The sequence below is a fragment of the Cynocephalus volans genome, chromosome X, assembly GCF_027409185.1.
Source record: "Cynocephalus volans isolate mCynVol1 chromosome X, mCynVol1.pri, whole genome shotgun sequence".
NCBI lineage: Eukaryota > Metazoa > Chordata > Mammalia > Dermoptera > Cynocephalidae > Cynocephalus > Cynocephalus volans.
Genome location: NC_084478.1, coordinates 117,480,237 through 117,503,216, shown reverse-complemented (window position 1 = coordinate 117,503,216; position 22,980 = coordinate 117,480,237). Strand labels below are relative to the sequence as shown.

Below are 22,980 nucleotides of genomic sequence, written 5' to 3'. Positions count from 1 at the left end.
TTATTGTGCAATTACTATGTTTAGCAAGATGACAATGCTTTACAAACATCATGTTTAATTCTCACAATAACCCTATGAAGTAAGCACTGTTTTTATAGATGAGGATACTGGAACACATAGAGATTTTAGAATCTGCTCATGATTACACACTTAGTAATGGTTGAGCCAGGATCAAAATCCAGGCAGCTGAGCTCTAGAACCTGTATTCTTACATACTATACTATGTTCCTCACTAATACTTGTTCATTTTTTAAATTATATTTTTAATTATGAGATAATTATAGATCTGCATGTATTTGTAAAAAATAATACAAGACATCCTGTGTCTTTTATATCATTTCCTCCAATGATAACATCTTGCAATACTGTAGTACAGTATCACAACCAGGATATCGACATTGATACAGTCAAGATGCAGAATAGTTTCATCACCACAATGATTCCTCCTATCGCACTTTTATAGCCACACCCACTACCTTCCCCTCCTTTCCTTGACCCTGGGCAACAATTTATCCTTTCTCCATTTCTGTAATCTTGAGTTTTCAAGAATCTTATACAGATGGGATAATATGTATTTGACCTTTGGGGACTGGCTTTTTCCATTCAGCATTGTTCCTTGAGATTCACTTATTTCTGAGTAGTATTCATGGTATTGTGGATATACCATAGTTTATTTAACCATTCACCTGTTGATGTACATCTAGGTTGTTTCCAGCTTTTTGGTTATTATGAATAAAGCTGGTATGAACATGTATGTACAGGTTTTTTATAAGCATAAATCTCATTTCTCTGGGATAAATGCCCAGGAGTGCAGTTGTGTGGTGGTTTAATAGTTGCATGTTTATTTTTTAAGAAACTGCCAAGCTCTATTCCAGAGTGGCTGGTGGTCTCATTATTTTTTGTTTAGATATCCCATTATTGTTTTAATTTCCATTTCTCTGATAACTAATTTGTTGAACATCTTTTTGCATGTTTATTTGCCATCAATATATCCTCTGGTGAAGTGTCTATTCATATCTTTTGTCCATTTTCTACTTGAATTATTTGTTTTTTTTAATGTTCAGTTTTGAGGATTTGTTATATATTCTAGATGTCAGTTCTTTGTCAGATGTGTGATTTATGAATATATTCTCTAACTCTGAAACTTGTCTTTTCATCCTCTTAGCAAGGTCTTTTTGCTGAACAAAAACTTTTAATTGGTGAGGTATAATTTATCAATTTTTCCTTTAATGGATTATACTTTTAGTATCAATTATAAGAACTCTGTGCCTAGCCCTAGATCCCAAAGTTTTTTCTCCTGTTTTTTTTTTTTTCTAAAAGTTTTCTAGTTTTACATATTACATGTAAGCTCATGATCCATTTTGAGTTAATTTTTACATTAAGTATGAGGTTTAGGTCGAGATTAATTTCTTTTGTCTATGGATATTATCTAATTTTTCCAATGTCATTTGTTGAAAGGCTGTCTTTCTACACTGAATTGTTTTTACATTTTTGTCAAAAATCAGTTGGATGTATTTCTTGGATTTTTTTGGCCTCAATTGGTATGCTCTTTTAAGATTTTTTTCTTTATCTTGATGGTATGGTGGATTGTGTTGATTGATTTTCAGATGTTCAACCAGCCTTGCATATGTGTAATAAATCCCACTTGGTCATGGCGTATGAGTTTTTTATACATTTTTACATTTGGTTTGCTAGTATTTTGTTTGAGGACTTTTGTATCTGAATTTATGAAAGTTTTCTTTTTTTCTGTAGGTTTTTTTTTCCTGTTGCTTTCTTTTTTTTTTCTGTAGTTTTTTGTTTTGTTTTGTTTTTTGTTTTTTCCTGTCTGTGGCTTTGATATCAGGATAGTACTCACCTTATAAAATGATCTGGGAATTATTCTCTTCTGTTTTCCAGAAGAAATTGTGTAAAATTGGTGTTAATTCATTAAATGTTGGTAGAATTCTCCAGTGAAACTTTCTGGGCCTGGATATTTCTTTTATAGGAGCTTTTAAATTACAGATCAATTTCTTTAATGGTTTTAGGACTATTCAGTTTATCTAGTTCATCTTTGGTAAGATTTAGTGGTGTGTAGTTTCCAAGGAATTGGTCTGTTTCTTCTAAGTTGTGGAATTTATGAGCATAAAGTTGTTTGGAGTATTCCCTTATTGTCCTTTGAATAGCTGTAGAGATATTCTTGTTTCATTTCTGATATTGGTAGTTTGTGTCTTTCTTTTATCAATTTTTTCGATCTTTTTGCAAAAAACCAGCTTTCATCTCATTGATTGTTCTCTATTTTCTTGTTTTCAATTTCACTGATTTCCATTTTATTGTTTCCTTCTTTTTGGTTGCTTTGGGTACATTTTGCTATTATGTTTATTGAGGTATGAACTTAGACTATTGTTTTGAATTCTTTCCTCTTTTCTAATATTAAGCATTCAGTGCTACCAATATCCCTCTCAGCACTGCTTTAGCTGTGTCCCACATATTTTGGTATGTTGTGATTTCATTCAGCTCTATATACTTTTAGAATTTCCTTTACAAATTTCTCTTTACCACATGGATTACTTAGAAGTGCGTTCTTTAATTTCCAAGTGTTTGGAGATTTTCTTGTTTTCTTTCTGTATTGGTTTCTCTTTTGATTCCATTATGGTCAGAGAACATGTTCAGTTTGATTTCAGTTCTTTTATATTTGTTCAGATTTGTTTTATGGGTGAGGATATTGTCTGTCATGATGAATGTTTCATGGACACTTGAAAATTGTGTTTTCTGCTGTTGGGTGGAGTGTTCTATATATGTCAGTTAGATGCTGTTGCTTCATTGTATTTTCAGATTCCGTACCCTTGCTGCTTTTCTTTCTCGTAGTTCAGTCAGTTATGGAGAGTGGCTTTTTGAAGTCCCTAAATATAATTGTGGATTTGCTTCTTTCTCCCCTTAGCTCTATCAGTTTTTGCTTCATGTAGTTTTAGGCTCTGTTGTTTGGTTGTTTACACAGTTAGGATTGTCAGCCTTCCTTGTGCCTTGATTCCTTTATCATTATGTAATGTCTGTCTTTGACCCTGGAAATTTTCTTTGTTCTATAGTCTACTTTATCTGATATTAAACAGCAATCTTTTTAAGAAAATAATCTTGCATGGTGCATCTTTATCCATCCTTTTATTTTCAGCCTATCTATGTCCTTATATTTGAAGTGAGTTTCTTGTAGGCAACATATTGTTGGATTGTTTTTCATCTACTCTTTAAATCTCTGTCTTTTAATTGGAATATTTAGCATTTGCATTTAAGGTAATTATTGACATCTTAGGGCTTAAGTCTGCTATTTTATTATTTGTTTGTTACCTCTGATTTTTGTTCTTCTGTTTCTTTTCTTTCTTTTTTTTTTTTTTACCTTCCTGTGGGTTGCTTGAATATTTTTTTAGTGTTCCATCTTGTTCTATTTATTTATTTATTTATTTATTTATTTATTTATTTATTTTTTATTGAATCATAACTGATTATGCATATTTTGGGGGTTCAACATTGACATATGTTGAACAAATCAATATTATTAGCATACTTATTTTTATGAATCATACTTATTCTTTATGCCCCTTGTCCAATCTCTCCCCATCTCTCCCTCCCTCCTCCTTCCACCCTCTATTTACCCTAGATTTCGTCTGTCCTTCTGAGAGAGTAATGGTTACTCTGTTGATTTGTTGCCTAGATGATCTGTCCAGTGCTTAGAGGTGTGTTCAGGTCCCCCAATATTATTGTAGAGCAGATGCTTCTGTCACTCTGGAATGAGCTTTGTGGAGAGAGACATCTTCTTCTTTTCTTTGGTCTCTGCTGGTGACTCTTCTTGTGTCAATGCACTCCAGTGGCTGGCAGACCATCTGCACGGTGGTTGTGGCATCTAGCTACTTTTGCGGCAGCTGTGGTTATTGTGCTGGCTGTGGTGGGCCACCCACATAGAGGTGATTTTTTTGGCATGCTCCTTACCTAGTTGGTGGGGGCGATGGTAGTGTGCCTGTTTGTGGGAGGGGGTCTGGTCCCTGGCCTCATGCCAGGCAGGGGACCAGACCCAGGCGGGCCCCATGGCACTGGTGGTGTGCCTGGTTGTGGGCGGAGGGTCTGATCCCTTGGCTCCATGCCTCAGGACCATGGGCGGGCCCTGTGGTGCTGGCGGTATGCCTGGTTGTGGGAGTAGGGTCTGGTCCCCAGCTCGGTGCCATCTTATTCTATTTATAGTGTTTTTAAATATACTGCTTTGTATTATTTTCTTATTTTTTTTTAATTTTTGGCCATAAAAAAAAGTCTTAAAACATTTTAAAAGACTAAGATCATAGAAAATATGTTCTCTGATCACAATAACAGAAGGAAATTTAGAAAATTCATAAATATATGGAAATTAAACAACATTCTCCTAAGTAAACTATGTGTAAAAAAGAAAAATCACAAGGAAATTAGAGAGTACTTTGAGATAAAAATAGACATCCTCTTTTTTTTCTGGTCTCCACTGGTGACTCTTCTTGTGTCAATGTAACTGAGTGTCAACCACCTGCATGGTGGCTGTGGCTACTGCTGTGGCGTTGAGCTGCTTTTGCAGCATCTGTGGCCATGGCAGTGGCTGTGATGGACCACTCACGTGGAAGTGGTGTTTTTGATGTGCTCCTTGCCTGTTCATGTGTGGCAGGGGTGGGGAGGGTGGCCCTCCGCTCCTGCCTCAGGACCCTGGGCATGCTCTGTTGCTTCTGCTTTGTGTAGTTTTCTTACTGGGTGCTCTAGGTATTACAATACACATGTATAACTTGCAACAATCTAGTTGTATTGACATTTTACCACTTTGGGTGAATTGTAGAAACCTTACTTCCAATTAGTTCCCTTTACCCTCCTTACCTTTTAATTGTCTCAAGTGTTTCCTCTATGTACATTAAAGTACATGGGGTTATAGTTTTTACTTCAACCATCAAATGAGATATAAGAAAGTCGAGACAAAGTAGAATAGTTTATTTACCTTTTTTTTAACCCATTTTGGTGTTCTTATTTCCTTTATACGATGTTACAAGCCTTCTGTTTTCATTTCCTTTGTTTAGCTAATCTTCAAGGGTAGGTTTGCTAGCAGCAAATTACCTTAATTTCACTTTGTGTGAGAATGTCTTTATTTCCCCTTTTCTGAAGGACATTTCCACTAGATATAGAAGTCATTGCTGGCACTATTTTTCTTTCGGTGCTTGAAAAATGAAGTCTGCTGTCATTCAAATTGGTGTTCCCTTTTTAAGTAATGCATTTTTTCTCTTTGATTGCTTTCAAGATTTTTTCGTTGTCTTTAGTTTTGAGAAGTTTAATTATTATGTGTCTTAGCATAAATTTTTTTGCATTATTCTGTTTTGGGTTTGTTCAGCTTCTTGGATCTCTGGGTTTATACTTTTGCCAGATTTGGGAAGTTTTCAATTCTTACTTTTTCAAATACTTTTTCCGTTCTGTTCTCTTTCCTCTCTTTCTGAAACTCTTATTTTATGAATGTTACCTTTTTTATTATTGTCCTCCTAGGCCTTGAGACTTTTTTTTTTCTTTGTTTCTGCCTATTTTCTCTTTGTTGTTCTGTAAATTCTATTGATCTTTTCTCAAGTTCACTGATTCTATCCTCTGTCAATTCCACTCTACTATCAAACCCTTCAAATGAGTTTGTTATTTCAGTTATTTTATTTTTCAGTTCTATATTTTCCATTTGATTGTTTTTCAAAACTTTTTCTGTGCTGACGTTTTCCATTTTTTTGATGGTTGCTTTAAAATTCTTTTCAGGTAATTCCAACATTTGATACCTCTTGGCATCAGCTGATTGTCCTTTCTCTTTCAAGTTGTAATTTTTCTTGTTCTTGATATGATGGGTAATTTTTATTGTATCCTAGGCATTTTGTCTACTATGTTAGAAAAGTTTAGGTCCTATTTACATCTTTTATCCATCAGACAGTCCCTTTGTTGAGGTGTAGGGCAAGGGATGGGTGTTTTTATGTTCCACTTCCCACTGAACCTTGTTCACACCACCCCAGCAAAAGTGGAGCACTGATTCATACTGCCTAAATGCAAATGGGTGGTGTGGAAGTTCAGCTCCCTTTAGCCTTGCGGACTCATTTCCCATGAAAATGGGGCACTGCATTGAAGTACTTCATTGCCTCTGAGGATGTAAGCTCAGCTTACAGCTGGGCCCTGGAGCCCCCAGATCAAGGGGAAGTGGAGGATTGAGTCATACTGCTTAGTTGCTGCAGGTGGAGACAGAATTCAGCTTCTTTTTGTGCCCTACTGACACAAGGAGAGAGAAGAAGCAGGATGTCAATTACCCTGTCGCATACCACTTTGTTCAGCCTCGTTGATGCCGGGTTGGTATGGAGGCTTAGCTCTCTGCTGAGCCCTGCTGACACAAGGCTCATGAGAGAAGGGGGACAGAGGGCTGACTAGCCCTGCTTGGCCCTGCCTCATTCAGTCTCGGTTTTGCCATTGGATGTGGAGGTCAAGCTTCCCACTGAGCCTTGCTGACCCCATAGGTGGTAGGAAGTGGAGTCCTTACTAGCCCCAAACTTGGATTACATTGTTCAGTCTTAATGATACCAGCAGGTATAGAAGTTCAGCTCCCACTTGATCCCACTGACACCAGAGGCAAGGGGTGAAACCTAATTTTGATTAACCCTGTCTCATTCTGCCTCATTAAGTATTGTTGCTGCTGGGTAGGGATTTAGGTTTGGCTTGTCATTGGATCCCACCAATAGTACCCTGGTGGGAAATTGGAACATCGCCTGCTTCTGTCAGGCAGGGAAGTGACAATTACCTTCCTACCAAGCCCTGCTGACACTGCCCCAGCAGAAGAATCAGAGCATTGTCTGACTCCTCTGGTCAGAGGATCAAAGGTTGGCTAGCTGCTCAGCCTTTTTGATACAATCTGTTAGGGGAATTGGAGTTCCACATGGTTTTGCCCAGTTGGGGATGCCCATTCTCTGGTGGATACTACTCAGACAGGGTAAAGGACCACTTTGGCTAAGAGCTGTGGGGAAAAAGAGTTCTATCTTCTTGGCCACACCCACCTAGAAAAGAGTTTCCATCATGCTGACCTGGGATGGAGGAAGAGTGAGCGGATTGTGGGACAGACTTTAGTTGTTTTTACTGTGATTTGGTAGATTTCTTAATAAATTTTTATTTGCTATATTCCCTTAGGATAATTTACAGAGACTTTAAATGGTTGCTTTTTAGTTATCTTTACCAGCTATGGTTGTTTTGTTGGGGAGCAGGTCTGAGAAACTCCTCACATGCTATTTTCTTCTCAGAGTCCTCCCGTATTAGTTTTTAAAATCTGAATATACTTTTAAAAATATGATCATATGATTATATCGCATCCTTTTATTTTTTAGTGCAATAGTAACTCCCGTGATGGCATATGGTCAGCTGGAGAATCTGTTGAACAATTGGAGACTTGAGCTAGAGGATTATGAGAAACACATTCTTCACCATGCCACCCATGTCGATGCTTGGGAACGTGCATTGATTGATAGTGGTGAGAAGGTAAGGAGATAGTCTCATTAGTCTACCTGTATTGTGTAAGTATTTTCAGATGAACACAAGCAAATAGAACTGTTTTTTGTGGTTAATTTTCTACCCTAGTATTGGTGAGCAGCTTCAAAATATTTACCTTAGGTAATAAGTGCCCTGAATTAGGAAATCTTTCATATTTGAAATGTATTTGAGAAAATTGATATTGCTCTAAAATTATTAAATAAGTTCAAATATTTACATCATTGTATTCTTATTTCTCTCTCTTTTTTTTAGAATGGTGATTAGTTTTTATAACTAAGATAGTCACGAAGTAACCTCTAGATAATTTAGCCTTACTTAAAATCTCATAACTGTGACAAGGGAGAAGAGAAAATAGCATTTATTTTCTCGTTTTGAAAATAGCTCAGCTTTAAAAATTCTTATTTCTTTTCATAGATTACTACTTTATATGGAGAACTGGAAAAAGTGAAACTGGATCAGAAAAGGTAGAACCTTAGATTTCCTAGTTTGAAAGATTAAAGACCTAACTTCTTGTTCAGTTTTTTTTTTTTCCTTGATGTAGTTTATTGATGTTTATTTTGTCACTCTAAATTTCTTTTATCAGCCCTTTTGTCAACTTGTTTTATTCAGGTTGGAAGAAGAACTGGATTTTATCCTGTCAGAGCAGAAGGAGCTAGAAAATCTTTTGATATCTTTGGAGGAGTTTCTGAAGGACCAGAGCAGGCCCAGGCCCTTTTATCTGCAGTATGCAGATGAGGAGCGTGAGAGGATGTAAGTAATGGGATAAGGATCAAGGAATGGGGCAAGACTTACCTACTATGAGAGCACTCCAAAAAAGAGGGAAAGTTGAATCAGAAGTCAGGGAATAAAAACTGATTGAAATGGACAAGTTCTTATAGTTGACATTTATCAACTTGTTTGACTCTTTTCTGTTTATCTTTTCTGGATGTTTGAAAATTAAGAAATCATTCTAGAAATTTTGTTTTACAGCATTTTGTACACTGTTATTAATCTCATGCTCATGTATATCCAATATAAAGTTTTTATATTTATCAAGTTTATTCTTAAATTAGAAATACAAATTTTATGTGTGTGATGTCATAGTATTACGGGCTATTTATGGTTTCTATTTATATCAATTCTTCCAAACATAATATCATGTAATTGCTTTAGTGATAAATCACTTGCTATTTTAAAGGCAGTTTGTTAATCGGGGGGCAAACTGCCTAGCTTTCAAAAACAGGATGATTTTCTAAATGTCTTAGGCTAGGTGTATTTTATTTGTGTGCTATTTAGTCGTTACAATCTGCTGAAAGATTTCCAGTGTTCCCACAGTCACTTTATCTCTCTGGAACTGAGATTTTGGTAATCAGGCCAATTTATAAAGTATTAGGAGAATTTATGTGAATGTGCTACATAATCTAGATTGGGACTAAATTGGACTCATTTTACCATTGGCTTATTAGAGAGATAAGACTGAATTTATTTATAAAAGTCTGGCAAGTTAACTTTTTTTGTAGAAACATTAAATACGGTAAGTAAAGCTAATCTGTATTGACCCTAGTTTTGTTTCTACTTCTGTATTTTAGCCTTTTTGAATTTTTCGTTCCTTTGTGTTGCTTTCTATGTATCCTATCATTTTTTTTTTGAAACGTACAGAGTTACGTTTTTAGCCATAAGATCCTAACTGTAGTTTGAAGAAATTCTTGAAACATTAATTTGTTTCTAGTTACTCATTTACAGTCAGATTTATATTGTGATAAAATCTTCACCAGAATCTTTAGCAATCTAGGCAACCATTTACCTATAAGTACTTTGGCATAGAAAGGCAGTAGATAATTACCAACAAATCTAAATAAATCTTTTAGTTTTTAGATACATTAAGATTGAAAAATCCTCTGTCCACTTTAAGTCTCATAAACATATTTACTGACTAGGTTAAGTGTGTGTGAGTGTGTAAATAGTTTGGGTAGGAATCGAGAATTTAGGCTACTAATCAGCTTGTTGTGAACTTACCACATTTATCTATCTTTGATTATTGTGAAGCTCATTTCTCAAAACATCTTTTGTTGCCTGGTGAAGTATATTTATATAAAGTTTTAGTTTGACAACTTATGTTTTCAAGATCATTGAAGACATCTCAGCATTTATTGAACATTGCTAAACACTAAATAACTTCACTTGTATATCTTTCTTATGGATGTATTTTGATATGTAAAGAGAGTTCCTTTGCTTTAGAAATCCCCAGACAATTAGCCAGAGGGTAAATAGATAACTATAAAAATAGTAAGGTGGGTAAAGCTTTCACCTTTGTAGTCTTTTTAGAATATAGTAATAAGGTCATGAGTGCTGCATTCATGAGAATGTGCCATTGGTCACAACTGAGACCAACTGAGAAAGTAAGGAGATTGGGGCAAATCCACTTGGCAGTATCACCTTTGTATATTAATATCAACAGATAGTGGAGAAAACATTTCTTGGTAATCCTTTTATTTTACCTGCCTTTTCAGTTACAGATTAGCAGAAAGTATAGAAGCTCAACTGAAACAAATGTCCCAAGATCTCAAGGACATTATTGGTCACCTGAATTCATTGGGAAGTCCTGCTGAACCTACTGACCCGGTGTGTTTACTGTTTTATGCATTTACACAACCAAGATTTAGTGTGAAGTAACCATTCTGTTTCCTTTAGCTACTCACCTTCTCTTGTCCTCTATAGTGCTCCTTATCTGCCTCTAGAGATATGAAGCTCTTGGGTGTGGTTAGTGGGGCAGGAAATATTTAGAGGCAGAAAAAGTTAAAAATTTTTTGTGGTTATTTCAAGGAGGGTGAAAAAAATGATTCTTTCCTCCTGAAATTTCCAGGGTATTTTCCTTTGTTCTTTACGTAACTAAATATGTACCTGTACTTATTTTTCTGTTCACTTACTCATTAGCTAGTTTATTCTTCCTTTAACATATTTACTTACATATTCATATAAATGCAAATAGATATGTTTATGTCTGTTAGAAATATTCAGGGAATTCTTAATTTATCATTAGGTTATATCTTAAAAGTTTGGTGAGTTAACTATTTTAGACTTAACATATTTTTCCATACAAACTTTAAAAAATGTGGTTATTAGGTTTCTACTTGCACCATAGAACACTACTTAGTTCATTACGTAAATGCATTATATCATGGGGAAATGCATCAGAGGCTTCAATTAGACTTGAGATGCCATGATTAATTTGGTGGTAAGAAAGAATTGTGTTTTTTCCCCCTGTACTTTAATGAAAGAGCTTATTTTCTCTACCTTTCCCTATTGTCTTAGCAGTTAAATGGAGAACTCCTTTCCCCACTCTCGCTCCATGGCAGTAATGGTAAGAGAAATCTTCCATTATGGGAGCTCCCATTGTGCTTTCTATCAGTTAATTATAATTAGGAGTGGGCCCTGTATCTGGGCAGGTGAGGATAAATGATATATAGTATATAAGTGGTGATTATTCTTTAGTAAGCTCTTTGTCCAATTACATATAGGCAATTCTTTATCTACATACATACTACCAGCTTTTTTTGATTATAAAGAGACAGCATTTTATAGTTGAGAAAGCACTAGAATTTTGTTTAAGTTAATTAATCTCTCTGGCTCTTGGCCCTTTTTTTTTGCAAAATGTCAAGGATAGACTAAATGATCTTTAAGTCCCTTCCAGCTATATAAAAATTGTGCCATTCTTTACTTCAGGTGAATCAAAAGTTGAACAAAGACAAATATAAATAAGTCTTGGATTATCCATGCTACTATCTCACACAGATGATCAAGAGATGGCAAAATACAGATTTTCTTGTCATGAAATATTAGGTCACCATTGTAATTCTGAAATTCAAAATTGTTTTGTTGTAATAGAGTTTTGATGCATGGATAGATAAGTATATGCAGATTTAGACATGACACAGGACTGATGTCTAGTCCCTCTGTGTTGAATTAATATAAGAGGAACATTCTCAACAGAGTAAGTAAAAAGAGACTGTAATCCTATCTTTATCCTTTTTCTCTGTTTAGCCCTGGATTGTTTTATTTTATTTTAGTAGTGTGTAGTAAGTAGTTTGAGTCTTTTCATTTTTGTTTTTCCTGGCATGGGTGATTGAGATGTTTAATAAGAGTAAAGGGTAATTGCTGCATGATAGCAGGATAAAAGATGCAAGAGATCAGCAACAACTCATCTCTTTTTTTCAGAGAGCGTAAATAATTGGACAGAAAGCAGAAAAACACATTTGCTGAACAATAATATTCCTATAGATAATTTATTGTAACCAGACCAACAAAGCTTTATTACTATGGTCCACATACCAGGATAGAAAAATAGCACTATTCCAATATTCACTGTAATGGGATTTATCTGTTTTTATTCCCCCTTTTGGGGGGGCAATAGGAGACACCATCTAATATCTAAAATTTCTATTAAGCAAGTCCATGTTATGCTCTGTGTTATTCAGTCACATTTTCTTACAAAATCCACATACAAAATTAAATCACCTACTAATCTGCTACTATATTGGCATATGTTTTTCTAGTCTTTTTTCTATGCTGTTAAAAATACTTCATTTGTTTTAAACAGCCCTGGAAACGTGTATATCGAATTTTGTATTCTATCTTCATTTAATATTCTTTCATGGTCTTTTACCCCAAAACTGTCTTTTTAAAAATTTTTTGGCAGCTGGCCAGTATAGGGATCAAAACCCTTACCTTGGGGTTACCTTCCCTCAAATTTAAACATTCTTTGAAAACATGAATTTTAATGGCACCATGATATTTCATCAGAGGTGACTTTACAATAATATATTTAATCTTTTTTTAGTTGGTAGAGATATTGTTTCTAATTTTTGGCCAACATAAAATAGCCCTATAATGACCAGTTGTGTTTAGATTTGATTATTTCCTCTGGATAGGCTCCTGGAAGTAGAATATACTGAGTCAAAGGTATAAATATTTGAAAACTTTTGTCATATATTGTAAAAATTTACATTTTGAAAGGTTGAGTCAATTTATATTATTATTGGCTGTATATGAATGTATTTATTTTTTTAACATGCTTGACAACTGAGTATTACCATTTTTAAAAAATTGCTGATTTGCTTGATAAATGATGCTACTTTTATTTTTTTATATGTATTTCTTATCTTGTGAAATGCATTTTAATGTTCATTATTTATTTTTGTACTGTTATAGTGAGTTTCTTATTAAATTATAGGAATCTCATTGACAAAATAATTAGTTTGAACTAATATATAAAGGTAACAAGCATTGCAAATATGAAATAGCAAAAAAAGCCATTAATATTTAGTACATTTTTAGTTCAAGTCTTACCAGAAGAAATTAAAAGTCACTTCCTAATTTCAATCTCATGTTTAGTTTTTGTTTACCACATCAGAACAACCATAATCTAAAAGTCTTGTGTGTGTTTTTAGCTCCAGAAGATCTGCAAAATTCTGAATGCTCACATGGATTCTTTGCAGTGGATTGAACACAATTCAGGTGGGAGTTTATTTGTATACCAAGCTTTATGTATTGCAAGTAAAAGTGTGATACAAGGCAGGTTATGTGCTCCTTGACCAGCTTATACAGAGCTCAGTTTTAGGGGTGTTTTTAACTCTTATGTCTCCATTAGTTCTGAAGAACTGTAATTGCCTATTTTTAAAAAATGAAATACAAGAAGGATAAACTAGAAAGTAATGAAAATTGAGGGTGGATAGGAATGGAGACTAGGGAATAGGAATAGAAACAAGATATTCTCTGAATATTTCCTTTTTATGCAGTTTTGACTTTGGGGTCGTATAGATGTTTTATACACAGATGGTCCCCAAGTTGTGATGGTCTGACTTACGATTTTTCAGCTTTACAATGGTTCGAAAGCAATACTCATTCAGTAGAAACTGTACTTTGAGTACTCATACAACCATTCTGTTTTCACTTTCAGTACAGTATTCAATAAATTACATGAATAACATTTTATTATAAAATAGGCTTTGTGTTAGATGATTTTACCCAACTGTAGGCTAATGTAAGAGTTCTGAGCTCATTTAAGGTAGGCTAAGCTAAGCTACAAATGTCGGGTGGGTTGGGTGTATCAAAAGCATTTTTTTTGTTTTAAAGTGCTTTCTCTCTCCAGAATTTTTTTTTTTTTTTTTTTGGGGGGGGGTTGTAGGTTCCTGTGTCACTTTGTTTTTTTTTATTTTATTTTATTTTATTTTTTTAAAAAATTTATTTTTTCGATATACAATGTGGTTGATTATGGCGGCCCATTACCGAAGTCAAAAAGCATTTTTGACTTAAAAATTTTCAACTTAACAGTGGGGTTATGAGGACATAACCCCATTGTAAGTTGAGGAGCATCTGTACTCAAAAATTAGAATTAAGCCAAAAATAATGGGAAGAAAGACAAATACTAAAATTGAATACATATTGAAACCAAGCAAACCTATATAACTAATTTATAACAAAATCACTCAGTTTTGTTAACTTTTGAACATAGTGTTCTTGATGGTGCATCCTTACTATCCTTACTAAGGATAAAAAGAAGTGGAAGGAAATCTTAAACTTTCTTAATAGGATTATTGTTAGTTTCAGAAATATAATATCAATACTACTACCATTTTATATATATCGTAGAATAAAGCGAATGCATAAGTATATTAATGATAATAGAAATCAGGATTTTCATTGAAAGAAAAAAGAGATACAAGTTACTTTTTCTTTCCTTTTTTTATATTTGTATTATAAATTTGAATTGCAAATATCAGTAATGAATTTCTGTCCCTTGTTCTATATATGGAAAGGGCTTAGAAGCAATGACAGACACTCCAGTAGTGATGAGCACATTCAGCATCTAGATCTTCATTTCTAAATACCATTCCCACTAAAAGGAACCAAGTCTTCTTATGGAACTTCTAATCTTGGGCCTCAGGCAAGGAAAGTACAGGGTGGGTTTGGGACTCTTTGTAAAAGAAAGCAAACATTGTTCAAAGACTAATAAGGTTATATCAGGACACAAGATTGTGCTCGAAGGGACTCTGGCCACATTAGAATGGTTTAAACAGCAAAAAGAATAATAACATTAATGGATTATAATACACCAAGGGAAACAAAATCCATGAGTCCAAAATGATATGCCAAAAAAAAAAAGAGAAATGGGAGGTACAGGGGAAAGTCTCTACGGAAGCATGCCAACTAATAATTGCAGAAAGAATGTTAGAGTTAGAAAACCACTATTAAAAATAATTTCAGGGCCGAGCCCGTGGCGCACTCGGTAGAGTGCAGCGCTGGGAGCGCTGCGACGCTCCCGCCGCGGGTTCGGATCCTATATAGAAATGACCGGTGCGCTCACTGGCTGAGTGCCGGTCACGAAAAAGACAAAAGATAAAAATAATAATAATAATAATAATTTCAACAGGTGCTCACTTTGACAGCACATATACTAAAACTGGAATGATACAGAGAAGATTAGCATGGCCCCTGTGCAAGGTTGATATGCAAATTCATGAAGCATTCCATATTTTTTTATTAAGTGGACTTGTTGATTTGCTTAGAAATAAATTTGCCTTTGAAAAGTTTATTCATCTTCCTCTATTGAAATTAATTTGATATCTACCTGCTTTTGGAAGACTTTAGAGAGGTATTTCAAATAATTGTAGAGATTATAAAATGAAATATGTAAATTTGGTAAGTTTTACATCTCCAGTTTTTGTGAAAGTTAGAAGCCCTACTTTCTACAGAGCATTTTGTTATTCACCTGTTATTCAGTTTATGTATTTGTTGTTTGAACAAATAAATGTGCAGATCCTTGTTACATTAAAAAATAGTTGTAAAGATATATCTGCATCTTAAATAAATAAATTCTTATCTGATAAAAAAATAAATAAATTTGATTTTATTTTTAAAAATTTTTCAATAGAACAAACACTTTTATTAAACTCATCCTGATCTTAAATACCGTGCCTCATTTATAAAATGTTTCAACTGTCAAAAATATGCTAGCAGGAAAGGGACCAAACACAGACTGTAAGTTACTGAGTTAATTTTTAAAAAAACAGTTTTATTGAGGTATATTACATACCATAAAATTCACCCATCCATTTTAATTATACAATTCTGTGAGGAAAATCACCATTTTGCAGCCCAAGCATAAAAATTGATTCAGGCAAAGCTCATCAATGGATGCTAAAACCATTGAGTTTAAGACTGTTGGGGAACAGGATATTTGAGTGGTCTCAAAAGTATCACTCCACAGATTACTTAATAATTATAAAGGAGAAAATGTGCCTTTACAACAGAGCTGATATGTACCACTTCAGTGAAGTGATCAAACTTTATCTCAATAATAATGCGATAACTTGACATTATGTGCCTCTTGATCTGATGTGATAAGAAGTATGTAGTATCACTTATTTGGTATTCTTATCAAAAATATTTAACTTGAATCTAATCATAAGAAAATAGACATTCTACATGTGAGATTCTGAAACATGATATAGTATTCTTACCAAAAATATTTAATCTGAATCTAATCACAAGAAAGTAATCAGATTCAATTGTGTGAGACATTCTTGTTTTGTTTTGATTTCTCTGTGTGAGATATTGTGAATGATAACTGGCTTGGACTCTTCCAAAAGTCAGTCATGGAGCCAGCGCCTCGGGGCCCACTCACGGTCTCGGGGCATGGAGAAGGGGACTAGACCACCCTCCCACAACCAGGCATACCACGCCAGCACCTTGGGGCCTGCCTAGGGAACCGAGGCAAGGAGAAGGGGACTGGACCTCTCTCCCATGACCAGGCACATGGTACCAGCACCTTGGGGCCCACCCAGGGACCCAGGGCATGGAGAAAGGGACCTGACCACCCTCCCACAACCAGGCACACCAAGCCAGCGCCTCGGGGCCCTCCTGGGGAACCGAGGCATGGAGAAAGGGACTGGACCTCTTTCCCACAACCAGGCACACTGTGCCAGCACCTTGGGGCCTGCTCAGGGACCCAGGGCAAGGAGAAGGGGACCGGACCTCTCTCCCACAACCAGGCACACTGAGCCAGCACCTTGGGACCCACCCAGGGACCCGGAGTATTGAGTCGGGGACTGGACCTCTCTCCCACAACCAGGCACAACATGCCAGCAACTCAGAGCCCACCCAGGGACCCGGGGCAAGGAGAAGGGGAATGGTCCTCTCTCCCACAACCAGGCACACTGAGCCAGCGCTTCAGGGCCCACCCTGGGGACCTGAGGCATGGAGAAGGGGACCTGACCACCCTCCCACAACCAGGCATACCACGCCAGCACCTTGGGGCCTGCCTAGGGAACCGAGGCAAGGAGAAGGGGACTGGACCTCTCTCCCATGACCAGGCACATGGTACCAGCACCTTGGGGCCCACCCAGGGACCCAGGGCATGGAGAAAGGGACCTGACCACCCTCCCACAACCAGGCACACTAAGCCAGCACCTTGGGGCCCAACCAGGGATCCGGGGTATGGAGAAGTGGACTGGACCTCTCTCCCACAACCAGGCACACCAAGCCAGCGCCTCGGGGCCCTCCTGGGGAACCGAGGCATGGAGAAAGGGACTGGACCTCTTTCCCACAACCAGGCACACTGTGCCAGCACCTTGGGGCCTGCTCAGGGACCCAGGGCAAGGAGAAGGGGACCGGACCTCTCTCCCACAACCAGGCACACTGAGCCAGCACCTTGGGACCCACCCAGGGACCCGGAGTATTGAGTCGGGGACTGGACCTCTCTCCCACAACCAGGCACAACATGCCAGCAACTCAGAGCCCACCCAGGGACCCGGGGCAAGGAGAAGGGGAATGGTCCTCTCTCCCACAACCAGGCACACTGAGCCAGCGCTTCAGGGCCCACCCTGGGGACCTGAGGCATGGAGAAGGGGACCTGACCACCCTCCCACAACCAGGCACACTGCACCAGTGCCTCAGGGCCTGCCCAGGGACCTGAGGTACGGAGAAGGGGACTGAACGCCCCTCCCACAACCAGGCACACCACGACAGCACCTTGGGCCCCACCCAGGGACCCAGGGTATGGAGAAGGGGACCTGACCACCCTCCCACAACCAGGCACACTAAGCCAGTGCCTTGGGGCCCAACCAGGGATCCGGGGTATGAAGAAGGGGACTGGACCTCTCTCCCACAACCAGGCACACCAAGCCAGTGCCTCAGAGCCTGCCTGGGGAACCGAGGCATGGAGAAAGGGACTGGACCTCTCTCCCACAACCAGGCACAACATGCCAGCACCTCAGAGCCCACTCAGGGACCTGGGGCATGGAGAAGGGGACTGGACCTCTCTCCCACAACCAGGCACACTGCACCAGTGCCTCAGGGCCTGCCCAGGGAACTGAGGCATAGAGAACGGGAATGGTCCTCTCTCCCACAACCAGGCACACCAAGCCAGCGCCTTGGGGCCCGCCCACTGTCCCGGGGCATGGAGAAGGGGACTGGACCACCCTCTCACAGCCAGATACAACATGCCAGCACCTCAGAGCCCACCCAGGGGCCCAGGGCATGGAGAAGATGACCGGATCTCTCCCCCACAACCAGGCACACCAAGCCAGTGCCTTGGGTCCCACCCAGTGACCCAAGGCATGGAGCCAGGAACCAGACCCTCCTCCCACAACAGGGCACACCATGCCAGTACCTCGGAGCCCACCCACAGACCTGAGGCAAGGAGAAGGGGACTGGACCTCTGTCCCACGACCAGGGACATGGTGCCAGCACCTCAGGGCCCGCCCTGCCCAGAGGCATGCAGAAGGGGACTGGACCCTCCTCCCACACCAGGCACTAAACGCCAGCACCTCTGAGCCCACCTGGGTACCAGAGGCATGGAGAAGGGGACCGGACCCTCCTCCCACAACCAGGCAGACTGCACCAGTACCTCGGGTCCTGCCCAGGATCCTGGGACATGGAGAAGGGGACTGGACCCCTTTCCCAAAACCAGGCACATGGCGCCAGCACCTTGGGGCCTGCCCAGGGACCAGAGGCATGGAGAAGGGGACCAAACACACCTCACAACCAGGCAAACCGCCAGTGCCAAGGAGCATGCCAAAAACAGCACCTCCACGTGGGTGGCCCACCATAGCCACTACAATAACCATGGCTGCTGCAAAAGCGGCTAGACACCACAACCACCACGCAGATGGTCCGCCAACCACTGGAGTGTATTCACACAAGAAGAGTCACCAGCATAGACCAAAGAAAAGAAGAGGACATCTCTTTCCTCAAAACCCATTTCAGAGTGACAGAAGAAGCATCTGCTCTATGATAATACTGGGCGACCTGATCACATCTCTCAGCATTGGACATATCATCTAGGCAACAAGTTAACAGAGTAACCATTATTCTTTCAGAAGGAGGGAAGAAATCTAGGGCAATTAGAGGGGGGAGGGGGAGGGAATAGGGGAAGCAGTGAGGTTGGACAAGGGGCATAAAGAATAATTACGATTTGTAACAATATATATGCTGGCAATATTGATTTAATCAACATATCTCAATGTTCAACCCCAAAAAATGTATAATCAATTTTGATTCAATAAATAAAATAAATTTTAAAAAAAAGTCAGTCATGGGAAACAAAAAAATTCAAAACAAACAAAAAAATGGGATGATTTTATTTTATTTTATTTTATTTATTTATTTATTTATTTATTTTTGAAAAGATGACCGGTAAGGGGATCTTAACCCTTGGCTTGGTGTTGTCAGCACCACGCTCAGCCAGTGAGCAAACCGGCCATCCCTATATAGGATCCGGACCCGTGGCCTTGGTGTTATCAGCACCACACTCTCCCGAGTGAGCCACGGGCCGGCCCGATGGGATGATTTTAGATTAAAAGGAACATGATAATCAAGTCTACCATATTAATCTTGATTAGATACTAAATCAAAACCAAAAAGACTTTATTTAGGATAATAGAGGGAATTGAATATGGAGTATATACTAAATGATATGAAAGAATTGTTGTTCATTTGCCTAGTTGTAATAGTTATTATGGTTATGTAGGAAAATATCCTTATTCTTAGAAGATTCGGGCTGCATTATTTAGAGAATTTTCATTCTGTAGTTTATATTCAAAGTGGTTCGGCCAAAACCATTTATAAAGAGAAAGAGATCTAGCAATTTGTGGCAAAATGGTAATAGTACATTAGTCTAGGTAAATGGTATACAAGTCTGTGATTTTTACTATAATTTCAGCTTTCCTGTAGATTTAAAATAAAAATTGGGGGAAATCATTTTTTATAGATTTTGCCTAAATATGTAATATAGTGAGACCTCAGGAATTGAGATAAATGGGAGCTAGTTAACCAATCAGACTTACTATTTTTAAAGATGTGGCTATAAAATAATACAAGTTTTCTTTGGCATTCTGGATTCCTCATTCTCTGTATCAATAGAGGTTATCAACCATGAACTTCTTCAGCTTCTTTCCCTTCCAGACATAACTTTATCATCATCTTTCTTTCCTTCTTTCCTGTGTTAGAGGAAGAAATGTCCTCTTTCTAGACTGTGTTTTGAATCATCATAGAGGTGTTAAATTCTATATTGCTTTAATATTCATTTTTTAAAATTACCTGATGAGGAAAGTTTTCTGAGTCACATAGATATGGGTTCAAGTCAAAGCATTACCACTTAATAGTTGTGTGACCTTAATTGTTAGTGAATCTCTCTGAGTCTGTATCCTCATTTTTAAAATGAGGGATAATATCTACCTTTTGGGGGTTTTGTAAGGATTAAAAGAAGCAATGTATAACTTTCTTTGAACAGTGCCTGGCCTATGGTTGGTGGTCAGTAGATGGTAGTGGCAGAACTGGTTACTAGTTATCAGAATTTACTATGTATATGGAGGTGAGGGGGATAAGAGAGGTCATGTGGTTTAAAGGGTAGCTATTAAATTTGGTTTAGAGAAGGCAGTTCCAGGTAGATTATCACTGAAAAAACACTTACCTACAGTAGTTGTGAGGACAGCTGAGATGTGGGAGAATGTCAGTAACTAGAAAACACTGAGGAATGAGATTATACAAAGTTTGACTTGGTTGTCTTCCTGTCTGTTTCATATTTTTCTAAAGTGAGCAGTGCTTCTTGGGTGGAGTTGAAGGGGTGTCAAAATGTAATTTGGACTGTAAAGAAAAATTATAGTGATTTTTCTCTTGGCTGGGATGTTCTTTGTCACAAGTGAAATCTCAAGGCTCTCAGCCAGTGTTTCCTTAATGAAATTAAGGTTGTTAGCATTGCAAACAACCTTAAACAAACTGTGGCCCAGAGAGCTCAAATGACTTCCTTAAGAACACACAGCTAACTGGTGGCAGAGCTAGGACCAGGATCCAGATTTCCTTATTACCAGAACTGTATTCTTTCTTCTGGTATGCGCTTAAAACAATTCTAATTTAGGCATCTTGGGATATAAAAACAAATCATAATCAAGTACCTATCAGTAGAGGTGAAGGGTTTTCAAAGTATGATAGTACTTTGGAAGGGATGTAAGTTTTAGTTGTCAGGGTAAAGTTCTCAGTCAACACAGGGTCAAAAGAATAAGACAATGGAGAGTAATGATTACTGAGAGTTGCTTTTCTACTAAAAATTCACTTCAGCTAAAGAGGTGATGAGATTTTTTTTATATAGGTTCTCAACTGAGACAAGGGATGCTATGATGAAGAATGGAAAAAGCCTGGTAATTCTTAATAACCGTCAGCTCCTTTTTGTCATTCCCACTCAAGAAGCCTTTCCTTTTCATATCAGGAAATGACATGATCAAGAAATGGAAGGTGGCAGGGTTTGATAATGCTGTGTAAGAGAGGTTTTTTGTTGTTTAATTTTGCTTTTTAATGGTTAATTGGGTCATGTTTGCTGAAATGGTCTTTGGACTAAAAGTTTTAAGATTAAACTCAATGAATTCATTTATTCACATTCAAATAATAGTTATAGAAAAACTAATTAATGTGCTATTTTAACAATACAAATATTATATTTTTCTATTTTTAAAAGGCTTCTGGGGAATGTTTTTATGATTTAATATCTTTAATGTCTGTACAAATTTTTTTCCATCATAGAACATGACAACTGTTACACTAATAGGATAACATATTTAACTAAAAAAATCAGCTGTTTAAAAGTGATGTGAAAATTAAACATTATTCTTTAAATATGTTAAAATATTACATTGTCCAATTAACTTTTTAATATCCATGAGGAAGTTATAGAGAACCAGACTGCTTTCTTCCTGTAACCTATATAGAACCGTCAATGATGGGACTGAACTAGAAAGGGGTCAGAGATAAATACAAGAGTATTACATTAAGGAGTGTCTGAACATGTACAAGTAATGCCCAGTTTTTAAATTTGATATGTATCCGTTGTTTAAGATTTGTCTATGCCTCTTTTCTTCCTGATTAGTATAGATAAATGAAAGTTAATTGTTACTATAGTCAATACCAGTTCCCTCTCTCATCTTTCTCTTTGTAGAAATTTACAGCATTATTTCAATGTTGGCTTGATGGCAGTGCTGCAGTCACACATCTGTCTTCTGAGTTGGCAGTCACTGAAACTGCAGCAACTCCAGCTCTTTTGGGACCACTTATGACAGAGTTGGCAATCCATCTGAGCCAATTTATTATTTGCTTTAAGCATATGGAGCTGCTTCTCTTAGAAGGGGAGGTGGGGTGAAGGATCGGTATTTTCTGTTTCTTCATATACCAAACCATTGTTATGTTCATTAATATTTATCAAACATCATAGTAAAGGAACAGGCAGTGAAAAATCTTATAATTATTTGAAAGTTCGGTGAGTATTTTCATGGCATTTTACTCTTTCATGAAGTGTTCCATAACTTCAAGACTAAAATATATTTCATCCATAATCACTGCAGTCTCTTATGGAATTCTCTTACTCCTTAGAGTAACAGAAAATGCCATAAGAGATTTTGTGATATTTCCAAAATACAGTCCCATTAGTTCTGGGCTGATTGTCTATGAACACCTTATTTTTTTGACAAATATTCTTAGTCATCTATCGTGATGTTACTAACTCTTGCATAAAATGCCTTTAAGATCATTTTAGAGAAGCAGCTTTGTGTGATATTTCGTAATCATATTTCATTTTTACCCAATGTTAATCATCATTGTTTGAGGAGATTATTTTAAATTAGATTTTTTGGTGTTGGATATATTTTTAGGAAGCTTTGGTCCAGACAAGAAAAGATTTTTAAAAACATTTTTATTAATTATTTTCAGCCCTCTCATATCTGAAGAGTATCAAATGCTGAGGTGCCAAAAGATGCCTTTGAATTCTAATGAAAGTGTCTTCTTCCTCTTTCACCTTGTAGAATAGAACCTGACTTACTGATCAAGGTTGTTTCTTTTACCTCCTTTTTTTTCTTAAATTCTCTGGGAGATCTTGGTTGGTGAAGTCATCTCATGTTCTAGAGTATAATGTTCCCCTGCAGATACTTGAGAAGCAAA

General features: G+C 37.5%; 1 protein-coding gene and 1 non-coding gene across 4 annotated transcripts in view; both read left to right on the top strand.

Annotated features, from left to right (window-relative positions):
- Positions 1-22,980, top strand: part of NUP62CL (nucleoporin 62 C-terminal like) — an 80,574-nt gene that overhangs the window by 46,789 nt on the left and 10,805 nt on the right. Inside the window, exons 4-10 of one of the 3 annotated variants that reach the window (XM_063084168.1) lie at positions 7,359-7,509; positions 7,936-7,985; positions 8,131-8,271; positions 10,011-10,122; positions 10,813-10,861; positions 12,948-13,014; positions 14,930-14,997. In XM_063084168.1, the coding sequence (XP_062940238.1) occupies positions 7,359-7,509; positions 7,936-7,985; positions 8,131-8,271; positions 10,011-10,122; positions 10,813-10,861; positions 12,948-13,003 (559 nt within the window). In that variant the 3' untranslated portion in view covers positions 13,004-13,014; positions 14,930-14,997. Of the gene's footprint in view, positions 1-7,358; positions 7,510-7,935; positions 7,986-8,130; positions 8,272-10,010; positions 10,123-10,812; positions 10,862-12,947; positions 13,015-14,929; positions 14,998-22,980 lie in introns of those variants that run through there. The other 2 variants (XM_063084167.1, XM_063084166.1) reach the window with 2 other exon arrangements.
- On the top strand, positions 14,930-15,036 carry LOC134368764 (U6 spliceosomal RNA). The gene has a single exon (XR_010022474.1). It is a non-coding gene; the product is annotated as a U6 spliceosomal RNA (small nuclear RNA).